Raw genomic sequence first — 16401 nt, 5'->3', positions numbered from 1 at the left:
ACATTAAAAGAAAATACATCAATAAAACACTCAAATGTACTACAAGATGCCCCAGATTGGAGCTGCAACAATTACTAAATTAATGAATTATTTGCTAACTATTAAATTACAACTATTTGTAAAATCAATGAATCGTTTTACGTCACTTTTAAAATGTGAATATTTTCCGGTTTATCGTCTTCTATGACAGTGAACTGAATATTCATCTGAAGATATCACCTTAGTATTTGGGCACATTGTACCATTCTATGGAGCACAACAAACTATCGATTAAACAAGACAATAATGGACAGATTAACGATAATGAAAATAATTGTTTGCTGCCGCCCGCCCTACTGCAGCAGATTACAATTACAATCTGATTAAAGCAGACTGTTAAACTCACATTTAATAATCATTTTTTTTAAATGTTCTCAGAACAATGCAGTGAACAGGGAACATCTCTAGAATCTGCAAATGTGTATTGATGGTAGCATGCTATGTTTAAATAACATTTACATGTTTCCATTTATTGATCATTTTCATTCAAACTTTTTTAAGAATGTTGACTCAAACTTTATACACACACACACACACACACACACACACACACACACACACACACACACACACACACACACACACTTTGTGGGAAGGCAGCCAGAAGTGTGTAAAATGGGATGAAAAGCAAGGCAAGTTCACTTTTTCCATCTACATCATGAGAGAGAATCTGATGCAACTCTCCCCGAGATCCATCAGACAGTCTGACGCACCAGTCATTGCGTCTCTTTGCTCGACTGTAATCACGGCTGGTATAAACAAGACCTTGGTGAATCATTCTCTTGTGTGAGAGGATTTGATCTGGAGGCTGTTTGCCTGCTGCGACAAAAGCTTGGTGCTCATGCTGTGTGAGATGTTTGACATGTCCGCCATCCAGAACATTGGTATTGCTGAATTGTTTGTCATTTTTAACCTTAGAGTACTCAGTCATTTGACTACAGAAACCAAAACCACTCACTCACTCACTCACTCTGTGGGCACAAAAATGTGCCCACAATCTGCTTAGGTACATCCTTTGTGCCATGCACCAACTTGAGAAGACTCCCGTTAGCGTGTTCAAAAACAAAGGCAGAGTGCGCCCATAAGGGACCCAACAACTTCACAGACTTGGCCAGATGTGTCAGAAGATGTACATTTGAGGTCATGGCAGCCTCCCCAAACAGTGCTTGAAATCTTATTACAAATTCTAACAGCATCTCATCAGCTTTGTTGACCTCCTCAAAACTAACTTCCTCTTGCAAAAGCAGGTCGATGGCTGAAACTAGAAGGCAAAGATGGTTTGTGTATTCCACATCTATGAGTCCTTCTAGACATGGCAAACTATAGAACAACAACCACTCTGATGCTTTCCAGAACTTGAAATCTGAGATGGCCCTGGGAAGTCGAGTGATAAGGTGTGGTGGTTTGATATTTTGGAGTCTCTCATTCAATACTCTTAATGTACTTGGGTCGCCAATGTAATACGGATTTCCTTGCTCTCACTGAGACCTGGATTACTCCATCCAACACATCCACCCCAGCAGCTCTCTCCACTGCATATTCCTTCTCCCATACACCCAGACCCACTGGCAGAGGAGGTGGCACTGGTCTCCTGCTCTCTCCCAAATGGAGCTTTTCCCTCTTCAAGCTACCTAACTTCACTCCTTCCACCTTTGAATTCCATGCCGTCACAGTAACCCATCCTATACAGTTAACCATTGTTGTTCTCTACCGTCCACCAGGCGCCTTGGGGGACTTCTTGGAGGAATTAGATCATCTCCTCTCACTCATCCCTGAAACTGGCCCTCCCGCTGTACTTCTCGGAGACTTCAACCTCCAGACGGGGAAGATAGACGAACTAACATCTCTGTTAACCGCCTTTGCTTTCTCACTGTCTCCTTCCCCACCAACTCATAAAGCTGGCAATGTCCTTGATCTCATATTCTCAAGGAACTACGCTACTTCTAACCTCTCTGTAAACCCGCTCCACACATCCGATCACTTCTTCATTTCATTCTCTCTATCCCTTTCCAAACATAACAAACTAATCTCTTCTCATCCTGCACTTGTCCGCCGTAACCTTCGCTCCCTCTCCCCCTCTACCTTTGCCTCGTCGGTGCTCTCAGCCCTCCCTTCCTCTGATTCGTTCCAACTACTGCCTCCAAACTCTGCTGCAGAAACTCTCCTCTCTACTCTCTCATCCACTCTGGACTCGCTCTGTCCTCTCACATCTCGGCAGGCTCGTCAGTCCCCTCCTGCTCTCTGGCTAAATGATGCACTGCGTGCTAATAGAACCGTCCTTAGGGCAGCAGAGCGGAAACGGTGGAAATCCAAACACCGTGACGACCTCCTAACCTATCAAGCTCTCCTCTCCTCTTTCTCTGCTTCGATCTCTCAGGCAAAAAGCACTTTCTTTCAAGATAAGATCCAATCTTCCTATTCCAATCCTAAAAAACTATTTTCCATCTTCTCCACCCTCTCGGACCCTCCAAAAGCTCCTCCCCCTCCTCACTTCTGTCAAGCGACTTTGTTACCCACTTTGAAAAAAAGGTTAATGATATTCGCTCTTCTTTTTCTGACTCACCTTTACTCACCGCTGGGTCACCAGACCCTCCTTCCACCAACACACTTACCTCCTTTTCCCCTCTCTCTCCAAGTGAGGTTCTTACCCTCATTACCTCTGCCCGCCCTACCACCTGTCCTCTGGACCCTATCCCTTCAAACCTCCTTCAGACTATCGCTCCTGATATTCTACCGTTTCTCACCCATTTCATCAACACTTCTCTAACTTCTGGTCACTTTCCAAACAGTCTCAAGGAGGCAAGAGTAAACCCTCTCCTAAAGAAACCCACTCTCAACCCGTCTGATGTTATAAACTACAGGCCTGTCTCTCTCCTCCCGTTCCTGTCTAAATCACTTGAACGCGCTGTCTTTAAACAACTCTCCTGTTATCTCCATCAGAACAACCTTCTGGATCCGCACCAGTCTGGTTTCAAGGCAGGTCACTCCACAGAAACTGCTCTCATTGCTGTCACGGAGGAACTGCACACTGCCAAAACTGCATCCCTCTCCTCTGTCATCATCCTGTTGGACCTGTCTGCTGCATTCGACACGGTGAATCATCAGATCCTCCTTCGCACTCTCCAAGAACTTGGAGTTTCAGGCTCTGCACTTTCCCTCCTCACCTCATACCTGAAAGACCGTACCTACAGGGTGACTTGGAGAGGGTCTGAGTCCGACCCTTGTCAATTAACTACAGGGGTCCCTCAGGGCTCTGTTCTTGGTCCCCTCCTCTTCTCCTTGTACACAAACTCGCTCGGATCAGTCATTAGCCCGCATGGTTTTTCTTACCACTGCTACGCTGACGACACCCAATTAATTCTGTCCTTTCCCCGCTCAGAGACCCAGGTCGTTGCACGCATCTCTGCTTGTCTGGCTGACATCTCTCAGTGGATGTCTGCTCATCACCTCAAGCTCAACCTTGACAAGACTGAGCTGCTCTTCCTCCCGGGAAAAGATTGTCCCACTCTTGACCTAACAATCAACATCGGCACCTCTGATGTTTCCCCGACTCAGACTGCAAGGAATCTGGGTGTGACCCTAGATAACAACCTGTCCTTCACTGCAAACATCGCTGCTACAACCCGTTGCTGCAGATACACGCTTTACAACATCAGGAAGATACGTCCCCAGCTGACCCAGAAAGCCACGCAGGTTCTGGTCCAGGCTCTCGTCATCTCACGCCTAGACTACTGCAACTCCCTCCTGGCTGGTCTACCTGCATGTGCCATCCGACCTCTGCAGCTCACCCAGAATGCAACGGCTCGTCTGGTCTTCAACCTTCCTAAATGTTCCCACACCACTCCGCTCCTCCGCTCCCTTCACTGGCTTCCGGTAACTGCTAGAATCCACTTCAAGACACTGGTACTTGCTTACCATGCTGCGAATGGATCTGGCCCTTCCTACATCCAGGACATGGTTAAACCGTACACCCCAGCGCGTGCACTCCGCTCTGCATCAGCCAAACGACTCGCTGCACCCTCGCTGCGAAGGGGACCCAAGTTCCCATCAGCAAAAACACGTGGGTTTGCTATCCTGGCTCCAAGATGGTGGAATGAGCTCCCCATTGACATCAGGACGGCAGAAAGTTTACACATCTTCCGGACTGAAAACTCATCTCTTTCGACTCCACTTCGAGCGATAGAACTATTAACGAAGCACTTTTATACTAATAAAGGACTGGCTTATCTAAAGCCAGTTGAGTAGCACTTGAAATGTTTGGCTCTATGAAACCTGATGTACTTTATGATTCTGTTTTCTTCAAGGTTGTGTCTTCCTGGTCGAATTTACTTATTGTAAGTCGCTTTGGACAAAAGCGTCAGCTAAATGCAATGTAATGTAAATGTAATGTAATCTTTAACATAGATGTGCAGGGCACTTGGGTGGGCTTGCTTGCAAACTCTACAGGTGAGGCGTTGTTTACAGTCTCTACTAATGTGGCCTATAGAGAGACAGCCAAAGCATATGCCCTTGATCTTTACAAAGTTCAGCTTGTTCCTATGTGTTTCTTCAAAGAACCGTTTGCACAGTTCCAATGTGTGCTTGCACCTACAGAAGGGACAGGAGGGTTCAGGCTCTGTTTCTTTTGGGGAAATAGTGACACCTGTGGCAAAACTGCTGTCATACGCCTTTGAGATCTGCGACTTAACAGGACATCTTTACAGCCACCTTTCCTTTGGCAGCTGACTGGTCTTGGAGGTCACCAGAAACTGGGTCTGCTGCTATGCGAGCTTGCCTTTCATCGAAATAGACAAGGTCTAAAATCCTTACTCTACGACTGCGCTCCTCTTGCAGTGCGTAAGCTTTGCTTCACCATCTCTCCCTGAGCTCGTATGGAAGCTTAAGCACAATGCTTCTCATGTTGGACACTGTGTCGAGTTCCTCCAAGTACTCCATTTCCTCCATAGCGTTGCAGCAACTCCTTAGAAACATGGCGTAATCCTGCAGCGACCTTGAATCTTCAGATTTCACTAGGGGCCAGGATAGAGCTTTTTCCAGGTAAGCACAAGAGAGTTTGTATTCGTTCCCAAAGTTCTCCTTCAGTAAACGTTTTGCTTTCTGAAAGCCTCTGTCTGGAGACATGTATTCACAGCTGTTGACTAGCCGCTGAGCTTGGCCTCTGGTGAACTGTATAAGGAACTGCAACCTGTCTCTGTTGTTGTCCGTTTTGTTTTCAATACAATGTTCAAAGGAGTGGATAAAGGACTTGTACTCCATGATGTGTCCATCAAAGGGTGGAATATTTCCTTGTGGCAGCGTCGAGAGAAGTTGTTGTTTCACAAGTATCCTCGTCAAGCTGCTTTGATTCTCCAGTATTTGAATCATGTGGTGATCCTTTGCTGTGCTGGGCGTAGGGGGGCTTTGTCCTTGTGGCAGAGTTGGCTGTGTGTTTTGGGGTATGACAGGTGGAATAGTGTGCACTGAGGTTGGTTGTGGCTGATCATTAATGCTCTCTTCATGATGAATATCAGGCCAACTGTGTGCGTCATCTTCACGGACATTCAAAAAGGGAAAGTGAAGTGGGGCGCCTGCCTTGCTCCTAACAACTGGAGCACCTCTGTCATAAGGATGAGCTGAAATACCTGGCTTTGTATCCATCAGTGTGGCAGCTGCTGCTTCAGCCTGTACAGGGCCAAGCCTGGCTAATTCATTGTCTTTAAGATAATTAATGTTGGCTGTGTTGCTGCTATTTCTGTGTGTAATTCTAGTGTTTCTCTTCTTTTCTGTAACATGTGTTCCTGTTCTTCAATGGCATGTTTTTCTTGTAACATAGAAGCTTTGGCCAATAAGGCTGCTCTCTCTGCCTCAGCATTGATGCGTAGTGAGGAGGAGGAAGAGTGGCTGGATGTTATGGACCTCACTGAGTGTGTATCCACCTCGCTCAGACCGCCGCCTTCATTTGCATATGCACCTTCTTCAGCTGGCAGACCTTCCACTTGAGTCAAGTTGAGTGAATCAGCACTATGTCAGTTATCCATTTCGTAACTTTGGCAAGGAATGAGTTTATGTCCGTACATCTCGGCTGATACCATTTCTCATCGTCCTCTTTTCTTGCGCTCTCATCCAACATTTGCGCATATGAGACATGCAAGGCTTGAAAATCAAGCGAAGGTTCGTTAAACTTCAACATATTGCCTTTGACTTCATCCAGATATTCCTTATCGGTCATTAGGTTGTTCACAATGTGCATTCTCCGTGTTAAATGCGAAGCTTTTCCTGACCTTGATGAGCGCAGCTGCGCCGCAGCCTCATGCATGTCTGCAGGTGTCGATTCCGCCTCATCAGAACTCGCCATTTTAATCCAATATAAACTTCCAGAAAGTCTTAAAGGTTTAGAAACAGTTCTTGTGGCTCCGCTATCCTTGTATTTTCAACACTTAACTCGGGTTACTTCATACGTTCATTTATAAGAGACTGTATTTCACCGCTGCTCTCTTTTTCTTCGTCACAGAGAGGTTGACAAATAAAAGACTCACTGTCCAGAAACACATATCAGCGGTGAAACCTGTTTCTAAACACTTCAGGTATTTCTTCCAAACGAATAATCCTTCAGTGATGTTTGATCTGAAAGCGCATACCTCCTCCGAAGTGTTTCTTTGTTTGCTCCGCCACGCGTCGGGCCGGCGTTTCCTTTGTCTTAGATTCCTACGATCCCTTTGATCCTCCAATAGTCCTCGTGTTTCCAATCACAGCGCGTCATTGACTAATTGTAGTGGCCAACATCCCAACAAGTCTGTCTTGTAACCTTCACCTCAACAGTGATTGTTCTTGGCCACGTGTAGAGCTTGGGCCTGGGAAGCAGTGTCAGACTCGCAGCACACAATCCACTGGACGTTTCTGTTGCTTTTCAACGTTTATTTCCAGTAAAACAAAATACGAAAACAATATTTAACATAAAGTTAAACAGCAGATCCTAATAATCTGTTTTTTGCTAAGCATAAGGTTGCGTCTGCGTGTCAATGACGGTATTGCTGCTGCCTGCTGCTCTCCCGTCACACACCGCACCTCCAACTTAAAGCCTTAGCCCCGCCCCCTTCACCTGAGCAAAGCACACCTACATACATAAATACATCTGTTGGTTTATAGGCAGGTTACAGGTTTATTGTTGACCACGTAACGTTAATGTTACAGGTTTATCAGGTTACCATTACACTGGGTTTGAGTGAGAGGATAGAGGAATATGTTTATTTATAGTAGACTTAAAAGATGTCATTAGAGACCCAGTGTAATTAAACAATACGGTTGCAGAGGTCAAACTGGCCAAATGGCTAGCCTAGCCTCATGTTGAAATGTTACCAGCCACTCAATAGATTGCCATTGTTATTTGTGGCTGGTGCGTGCAACATACAGTACCAGCCACTTGCATGATTTACCAGCATCTGGCTGGTAAATGGTGTTAATGGTAGATATCTCTTTTGGAACAGGTCATGTTTTAATATCACCAGTTCAGTATATTTCAGATAATATTGCAGCAATAGTTTTTTAGTTGCAAATGGCACAGAACAAATGTTTACTTACTTTTAACACAGTTTCCCTGCGGGGGATTAATAAAGTATTTGTGATACTGATTTCTGATTCTGAAGTGTTTTGCTTATAAGTTGTTTGCATTTAGCTAAACTGTGATGATTGTCCTCACATTGCAATAGCCTGTTTAAAGTGATCATATAACAAACAACTAATCAGTACTGATACTGTATGCTAATAGATATAGGAGTGATAATAATACAGTACATGCTTTGAATGTCTTAGATATAGCTGTGCAGTATTCTTAACAGACTGGATAGCAGCAGACAATAGAAGGCTTATTACAACCAGAAGAGACATGAGACTTTTATTTTTTAGAGACTTGAGACTTGACTTGGACTCGTGACCAAAGACTTGAGACTTGATCAAGTCTCACCCCACAAAGACTTGAGACTTGACTTGGACTTGCAAAAAAAGACTTTGTGTGTGTGTGTGTGTGTGTGTGTGTGTGTGTGTGTGTGTGTGTGTGTGTGTGTGTGTGTGTTTGTGTGTGTGTGTGTGTGTGTGTGTGTGTGTGTGTGTGTGTGTGTGACACCCTGCAAACAGCAGTGACATGCACTTTTCCTGGGTCAAATGAGTTCTGTCACTTTGGGTAACCGCACCACTCTCGAACGTCTCCCGAGAGTGGACGTCCATTATTTGTAAGGCCTCTAAATAGAGGAGCGGAAAGCATCTGTTCTGCGTCTGGATCACTCGTCCATTACGTCAGGTTAGATCCTCTTCCTCCTGTGACCTCTGACCCCGTTATACAACAAGTGTTCTAAATAATATCGCACTATAAATATAAATTAAATACACTGACATGCCAACAACACCCATAACATGGCTCCTACAGTGTGGATGTGTAGTGATCAGGTTGTGTAGATTGTGTGTTTGTTTAATGTAGTAGGCTGTGTGGTTGTGTATGTTGTGTATATTGTGTATGTTGTGTAGTAGATTGTGTAGTGTAGTGTGTTTGTGTAGCTCCTTCCTGTGTGTCTCTTATCTTGATTGTTTCTGTGTTTTTGTCTGAACTTGTAGGATTCATTTCCTCAGAGCAGGAAGTGAAGACCTTATAAGGAGTGTCCTGTGATGTCAGAGGGGGCGGGGCCTGTGCTCTATATAAGCCCTGTAGTGCAGCCTCTCTGACAGAATAACTCTCACTAAGTGATGAAGATGCTGCAGCCTCTCTGGGACCTCCTGCGGGGACACTCGTCCCTCCTGCTGTCACCCCTGTTCCCTGTGCTCTTCTCCCTGGGGGGCTACCTCACCTGCTGCCTGCCCTACCTGCTGCTGGACCTGCTGGCCCTCAGGTGGGCCTCGCTGCGCAGGTACAAGCTGCAGCCTCAGAGCTCCGTCAGCTGGGCCTCAGTGCGGAGCTGCCTGTCGCTGACACTCTACAACCACCTGGTGTTCCTGCTGCCAATCATGTGTCATGTGATCCAGTCCCTGTGAGGTCATGTGATCCAGTCCCTGTGAGGTCATGTGATCCAGTCCCTGTGAGGTCATGTGATCCAGTCCCTGTGACGTCATGTGATCCAGTCCCTGTGACGTCATGTGATCCAGGCCCTGTGAGATCATGTGATCCAGTCCCTGTGAGGTCATGTGATCCAGTCCCTGTGAGGTCATGTGATCCAGTCCCTGTGACGTCATGTGATCCAGTCCCTGTGACGTCATGTGATCCAGTCCCTGTGACGTCATGTGATCCAGTCCCTGTGAGGTCATGTGATCCAGGCCCTGTGAGATCATGTGATCCAGTCCCTGTGAGGTCATGTGATCCAGTCCCTGTGAGGTCATGTGATCCAGTCCCTGTGAGATCATGTGATCCAGTCCCTGTGAGGTCATGTGATCCAGTCCCTGTGAGATCATGTGATCCAGTCGCTGTGAGGTCATGTGATCCAGGCCCTGTGAGGTCATGTGATCCAGTCCCTGTGAGGTCATGTGATCCAGTCCCTGTGAGGTCATGTGATCCAGTCCCTGTGACGTCATGTGATCCAGTCCCTGTGACGTCATGTGATCCAGTCCCTGTGAGGTCATGTGATCCAGGCCCTGTGAGATCATGTGATCCAGTCCCTGTGAGGTCATGTGATCCAGTCCCTGTGAGGTCATGTGATCCAGTCCCTGTGAGGTCATGTGATCCAGTCCCTGTGAGGTCATGTGATCCAGTCCCTGTGAGATCATGTGATCCATTCCCTGTGAGATCATGTGATCCAGTCCCTGTGAGATCATGTGATCCATTCCCTGTGAGATCATGTGATCCAGTCCCTGTGAGATCATGTGATCCAGTCCCTGTGAGATCATGTGATCCATTCCCTGTGAGATCATGTGATCCAGTCCCTGTGAGATCATGTGATCCAGTCGCTGTGAGATCATGTGATCCAGTCCCTGTGAGATCATGTGATCCAGTCGCTGTGAGATCATGTGATCCAGTCCCTGTGAGATCATGTGATCCAGTCCCTGTGAGATCATGTGATCCAGTCCCTGTGAGATCATGTGATCCAGTCCCTGTGAGATCATGTGATCCAGTCCCTGTGAGATCATGTGATCCAGTCGCTGTGGCTCAAAGTAATTTCTAGTTTGACATTATATCTTTGTTAAATCTCCATCACATGTAAAGTCATGGCGATGTTTTCTGCAGCTGGAGGAGCCTCAGCTGGAGGAGCCTCAGGTGGAGGAGCAGCCTCAGCTGGAGGAACCTCAGCTGGAGGAGCCTCAGCTGGAGGAGCCTCAGGTGGAGGAGCCTCAGGTGGAGGAGCAGCCTCAGCTGGAGGAGCCTCAGGTGGAGGAGCCTCAACTGGAGGAGCCTCAGGTGGAGGAGCCTCAGCTGGAGGAGCCTCAGGTGGAGGAGCCTCAGCTGGAGGAGCCTCAGCTGGAGGAGCCTCAGGTGGAGGAGCCTCAGGTGGAGGAGCAGCCTCAGCTGGAGGAGCCTCAGGTGGAGGAGCCTCAACTGGAGGAGCAGCCTCAGCTGGAGGAGCCTCAGGTGGAGGAGCCTCAGGTGGAGGAGCCTCAGCTGGAGGAGCCTCAGGTGGAGGAGCCTCAGGTGGAGGAGCCTCAGGTGGAGGAGCAGCCTCAGCTGGAGGAGCCTCAGGTGGAGGAGCCTCAACTGGAGGAGCAGCCTCAGCTGGAGGAGCCTCAGGTGGAGGAGCCTCAGGTGGAGGAGCCTCAGCTGGAGGAGCCTCAGGTGGAGGAGCCTCAGCTGGAGGAGCCTCAGGTGGAGGAGCCTCAGCTGGAGGAGCCTCAGCTGGAGGAGCCTCAGGTGGAGGAGCCTCAGGTGGAGGAGCAGCCTCAGCTGGAGGAGCCTCAGGTGGAGGAGCCTCAACTGGAGGAGCAGCCTCAGCTGGAGGAGCCTCAGGTGGAGGAGCCTCAACTGGAGGAGCAGCCTCAGCTGGAGGAGCCTCAGGTGGAGGAACCTCAGGTGGAGGAGCAGCCTCAGCTGGAGGAGCCTCAGCTGGAGGAACCTCAGGTGGAGGAGCCTCAGCTGGAGGAGCCTCAGGTGGAGGAGCCTCAGCTGGAGGAGCAGCCTCAGCTGGAGGAACCTCAGGTGGAGGAGCCTCAGCTGGAGGAGCCTCAGGTGGAGGAGCCTCAGCTGGAGGAGCCTCAGCTGGAGGAGCCTCAGCTGGAGGAGCCTCAGGTGGAGGAGCCTCAACTGGAGGAGCAGCCTCAGCTGGAGGAGCCTCAGGTGGAGGAGCCTCAGGTGGAGGAGCCTCAGCTGGAGGAGCAGCCTCAGCTGGAGGAGCCTCAGGTGGAGGAGCCTCAGCTGGAGGAGCAGCCTCAGCTGGAGGAACCTCAGGTGGAGGAGCCTCAGCTGGAGGAGCCTCAGGTGGAGGAGCCTCAGCTGGAGGAGCAGCCTCAGCTGGAGGAACCTCAGGTGGAGGAGCCTCAGCTGGAGGAGCCTCAGGTGGAGGAGCCTCAGCTGGAGGAGCAGCCTCAGCTGGAGGAACCTCAGGTGGAGGAGCCTCAGCTGGAGGAGCAGCCTCAGCTGGAGGAGCCTCAGGTGGAGGAGCCTCAGGTGGAGGAGCCTCAGGTGGAGGAGCCTCAGCTGGAGGAGCCTCAGGTGGAGGAGCCTCAGCTGGAGGAGCCTCAGGTGGAGGAGCCTCAGGTGGAGGGAGCCTCAGGTGGAGGAGCCTCAGCTGGAGGAGCCTCAGGTGGAGGAGCCTCAGGTGGAGGAGCCTCAGCTGGAGGAGCCTCAGGTGGAGCAGCCTCAGCTGGAGGAACCTCAGGTGGAGGAGCCTCAGCTGGAGGAGCCTCAGCTGGAGGAGCAGCCTCAGCTGGAGGAACCTCAGGTGGAGGAGCCTCAGCTGGAGGAGCCTCAGGTGGAGGAGCCTCAGCTGGAGGAGCCTCAGGTGGAGGAGCCTCAGCTGGAGGAGCAGCCTCAGCTGGAGGAACCTCAGGTGGAGGAACCTCAGGTGGAGGAGCCTCAGGTGGAAACAGACTACAGGTGATTCACATCGAGCACCCCCCCCCTCAATGCCTAACATCAAGTGTTTTAGAAAATACAAAAACACTGTAAAGAGAGACATTTTAAAAATAGTAAATAAATAAAACAAGAATAAATTGATGTGAGCGCGCCACTCCTCTGACGGCCAGCAGGGGGCAGGCCTCCACCACAGAAGAAGAGTTTCACTGTAAAACCAAAAATGATGCAGAGAAAATAATTATTTATTAAGAACCTTAAAAACAGACAAGACACAAAGAACGAGTCCAGATGCCTTCCTCTCTCTCTGGTCCCAGGTCAGACCCTCAGACCCTCAGATCCAGGTCAGACCCTCAGACCCTCAGATCCAGGTCAGACCCTCAGACCCTCAGATCCAGGTCAGACCCTTAGACCCTCAGATCCAGGTCAGACCCTCAGACCCTCAGATCCAGGTCAGACCCTCAGACCCTCAGATCCAGGTCAGACCCTCAGACCCTCAGATCCAGGTCAGACCCTCAGACCCTCAGATCCAGGTCAGACCCTCAGATCAAGATCAGACCCTCAGATCAAGATCCTTAGATCCAGATCAGACCCTCAGATCCAGGTCAGACCCTCAGATCCAGGTCAGACCCTCAGATCCAGGTCAGACCCTCAGATCCAGGTCAGACCCTCAGATCAAGATCCTTAGATCCAGATCAGACCCTCAGATCCAGGTCAGACCCTCAGATCCAGGTCAGACCCTCAGATCCAGGTCAGACCCTCAGATCCAGATCAGACCCTCAGATCCAGGTCAGACCCTCAGATCAAGATCCTTAGATCCAGATCAGACCCTCAGATCCAGGTCAGACCCTCAGATCCAGGTCAGACACTTTACGCTGCTATGGACCGTCTGCACTAATGTACATTTCCAAAGATATTGAAGTGACTGTTATTTTGTATTTATTGATTATTGTGCTTTTATTTAGGTCTTAATGTGTGCATGTATAAATGTGTCTTTGATTGTGTATATATAGGATATACATCTTTTTATAGATATTTTTATATAGATTTGTTTCTTGTATTCAGGATTGTGGGAAACAGTATTTCGATCTCTCTGTACAGACAAACTGTGAACAGCCAATGAACAGCCAGTGAACAGCCAATGAACAGCCAATGAGCAGCCAGTGAACAGCCAATGAACAGCCAGTGAACAGCCAATGAACAGCCAGTGAACAGCCAATGAACAGCCAATGAACAGCCAATGACCAGCCAATGACCAGCCAATGACCAGCCATTGAACAGCCAATAACCAGCCAATAACCAGCCAATGACCAGCCAATAACCAGCCAATAACCAGCCAATAACCAGCCAATAACCAGCCAATAACCAGCCAATAACCAGCCAATAACCAGCCAATAACCAGCCAGTGAACAGCCAATGAACAGCCAGTGAACAGCCCGGCAGATGCTCAACATACTACAACCATTCACTCAGTAATCAAACCTTGATGTACATTTCAATGAATGGTTCTGACCTGCCCCAAAGGAGCAGAAAGCATCTGTTCTGCGTCTGGATCACTCGTCCATTACGTCAGGTTAGATCCTCTTCCTCCTGTGACCTCTGACCCCGTTATACAACAAGTGTTCTAAATAATATCGCACTATAAATATAAATTAAATACACTGACATGCCAACAACACCCATAACATGGCTCCTACAGTGTGGATGTGTAGTGATCAGGTTGTGTGGTTGTGTAGTTGTGTGTTTGTGATGTAGATTGTGTGTTTGTACGGTTGTGTATATTGTGTATGTTGTGTAGTAGATTGTGTAGTATATTGTGTAGTGTAGTGTGTTTGTGTAGCTCCTTCCTGTGTGTCTCTTATCTTGAGTGTTTCTGTGTTTTTGTCTGAACTTGTAGGATTCATTTCCTCAGAGCAGGAAGTGAAGACCTTATAAGGAGTGTCCTGTGATGTCAGAGGGGGCGGGGCCTGTGCTCTATATAAGCCCTGTAGTGCAGCCTCTCTGACAGAATAACTCTCACTAAGTGATGAAGATGATGATGCTGCAGCCTCTCTGGGACCTCCTGCGGGGACACTCGTCCCTCCTGCTGTCACCCCTGTTCCCTGTGCTCTTCTCCCTGGGGGGCTACCTCACCTGCTGTCTGCCCTACCTGCTGCTGGACCTGCTGGCCCTCAGGTGGGCCTCGCTGCGCAGGTACAAGCTGCAGCCTCAGAGCTCCATCAGCTGGGCCTCAGTGCGGAGCTGCCTGTCGCTGACACTCTACAACCACCTGGTGTTCCTGCTGCCAATCACGCTGCTGCACGGGTACCTAAGCCCCGCCCACCTGCCGGCTCAGGCCCCACCCCTTCCCCGCCTCCTGGCCCAGGTGTTCGTCTGCCTGCTGCTGTTCGACTTCCAGAGCTTCACCTGGCACCTGCTGCACCACAGGGTGCCCTGGCTCTACCGCACCTTCCACAAGGTAAGAGACTCACCTTAGACACCTGAGAGACACTGAGACTCTGAGACTCTGAGACTCACCTGAGACTCTGAGACTCTGAGACTCACCTGAGACTCACTCAGACTCACCTGGTTATCAGAATCAGAATACCTAGAATATTAAATAAATGAACCTAAAACCAGATAAAAAGTAAGAAACCCATTTAAATGCCCCCCCCCCCTCAGGTGCACCACAGCTCCACCTGAGACTCACCACTGTCTCTAAATGTTCTCCTCAGGTGCACCACAGCTCCAGCTCCACCTGGGCGCTCACCACGGAGGCGACGGGGGCGATGGAGACCCTGAGCCTGGGCTTCTTCTCGGGATGCACTCCGGTCCTCCTGGGCCTGCACCCCCTCAGCCAGCTGGGCTTCTTCCTGCTCAACATCTGGCTCTCTGTGGAGGACCACTGCGGCTACGACCTGCCCTGGGCCACGCACCGCCTCTTTCCCCTCCACCTGTACGGGGGCGCGCCGCACCACGACCTGCACCACCTCAACTCCTCCTGCAACTACGCACCATACTTCACCCACTGGGACCGCCTCATCGGGACCCTGCAGACCCGCTGAGGACGGGACTGAGGACGGGAGGTCCAGAGACAAAAAGAGATGGAGAAGGTCGGAGTAAAACGTGACGTAAATCACGTGACATTAAGCTATGTTGTAAAAGACTGAAAGAGATGGAGGTAACGTCGTGGAGATGAAGAGACAAAGATGGAAGTTGATGGAGAAAAATAAATGGAGATCAGTCTCAGAGAAAGAGACATTAACAGAGACAGAAAGAGACGGAGACGAAGAGTTGGACATTAAGCTATGGAGACAGAAAGACTGAAAGAGCTTCAGAGACAAAGCACCCAGAGAAGTTTCTGAAGGTTTGGATGCATTTAGTTAAACATCTTGTATCACGAGACACGTGTTGGAAGCTCAGATTTACAGGTTTCTGTGAACGCCTCGTCTTCTACATTAACAGAAGATTTATATTTATTATATCTTTATATTTATCGCTGCTCATTTAAAATGTATTTATTTATTTATGAACTTCTACCTCCATGTTGTTGTTAGATTATTATGAAGAGTTTTAAAGTGAGGAGTCTCTAATGAAGGAAACCTCGATGAGACGTATTTAAATGTTGAAATGTTCACATTGAACTCGTGCAACGGTGTTTAAGGAGCTTTCTGGTTCAGAGGCATATATATTTAAAGAAGGAGATGAAGTGTTGAGCTGTCAGTCTGAAGCTGGGACTGCGGGGGGACTGAGGGGGGACAAGAGTTTGCACTGAATTAAGACCATGCATGTGAAAATAAACATTATGATCTAAACACAGTTTCTCCTGTTTGATGATTCTGCTTTCCACACACACACACACACACACACACACACACACACACACACACACACACACACACACACACACACACACACACACACACACACACACACACACACACACACACACACACACACACACATACACACAAACGCGGCTGAATCGGTTGATCCATAGGTTGATAATGTATCTGTGGCTTTGAAGCAATTGTTTATAATCCATAATTCCATTTTTATGTAAAAATCGGAGCACAACAGTTAGCTGCTAATGGTAGCCACCAGAGTGTATGCAGCTTCCGGTTTTGGCTACGCGTCACTCTCACTCCTTATTTGGTAATGTGTGTGTGTGCTGGTCTGCCGCATAGCCAAGACCGGAAGCAGTAGCCACTCTGGTAGCTACCATTAGCAGCTAACTTTTGCTCTGCGATATTTACATTAAAATGGAATTATGGATTATAAATTAAATCATTTTTTTATACAGAGACGTTAAAAACCTATGGATTAACCGATTCAGCCGCGTTTTTTCTTTCTCGTTTTAATGCCATTGAACACGTCTTTTGATCAGATTGACAGCTACGGTGAGACATCTCCCCTAGAAGCTACGT

The 16401-nt window shown here is 48.7% G+C and overlaps 2 protein-coding genes across 2 annotated transcripts; both read left to right on the top strand.

The window, feature by feature from the left end:
- Positions 1 to 8751: 8751 nt before the first annotated feature.
- LOC117535487 (probable serine/threonine-protein kinase kinX) lies at positions 8752 to 13919 on the top strand. The gene is made up of 5 exons (XM_034199969.1): positions 8752 to 9018; positions 10220 to 11680; positions 11727 to 12002; positions 12313 to 12855; positions 13893 to 13919. The coding sequence occupies exons 1-5, from the start codon at positions 8752 to 8754 to the stop codon at positions 13917 to 13919; spliced, it is 2574 nt and encodes an 857-aa protein (XP_034055860.1).
- Positions 13920 to 13922: 3 nt separating this feature from the next.
- ch25h (cholesterol 25-hydroxylase) lies at positions 13923 to 15784 on the top strand. The gene is made up of 2 exons (XM_034199971.1): positions 13923 to 14453; positions 14710 to 15784. Exons 1-2 carry the CDS (start codon positions 14022 to 14024, stop codon positions 15037 to 15039), a joined length of 762 nt encoding a protein of 253 aa, XP_034055862.1. The 5' UTR covers positions 13923 to 14021; the 3' UTR covers positions 15040 to 15784.
- Positions 15785 to 16401: the final 617 nt, after the last annotated feature.

Source organism: Gymnodraco acuticeps, unplaced genomic scaffold, assembly GCF_902827175.1.
Source record: "Gymnodraco acuticeps unplaced genomic scaffold, fGymAcu1.1, whole genome shotgun sequence".
In the NCBI taxonomy this organism is placed as follows: domain Eukaryota; kingdom Metazoa; phylum Chordata; class Actinopteri; order Perciformes; family Bathydraconidae; genus Gymnodraco; species Gymnodraco acuticeps.
This window is presented reverse-complemented; position numbering and strand designations above follow the sequence as displayed.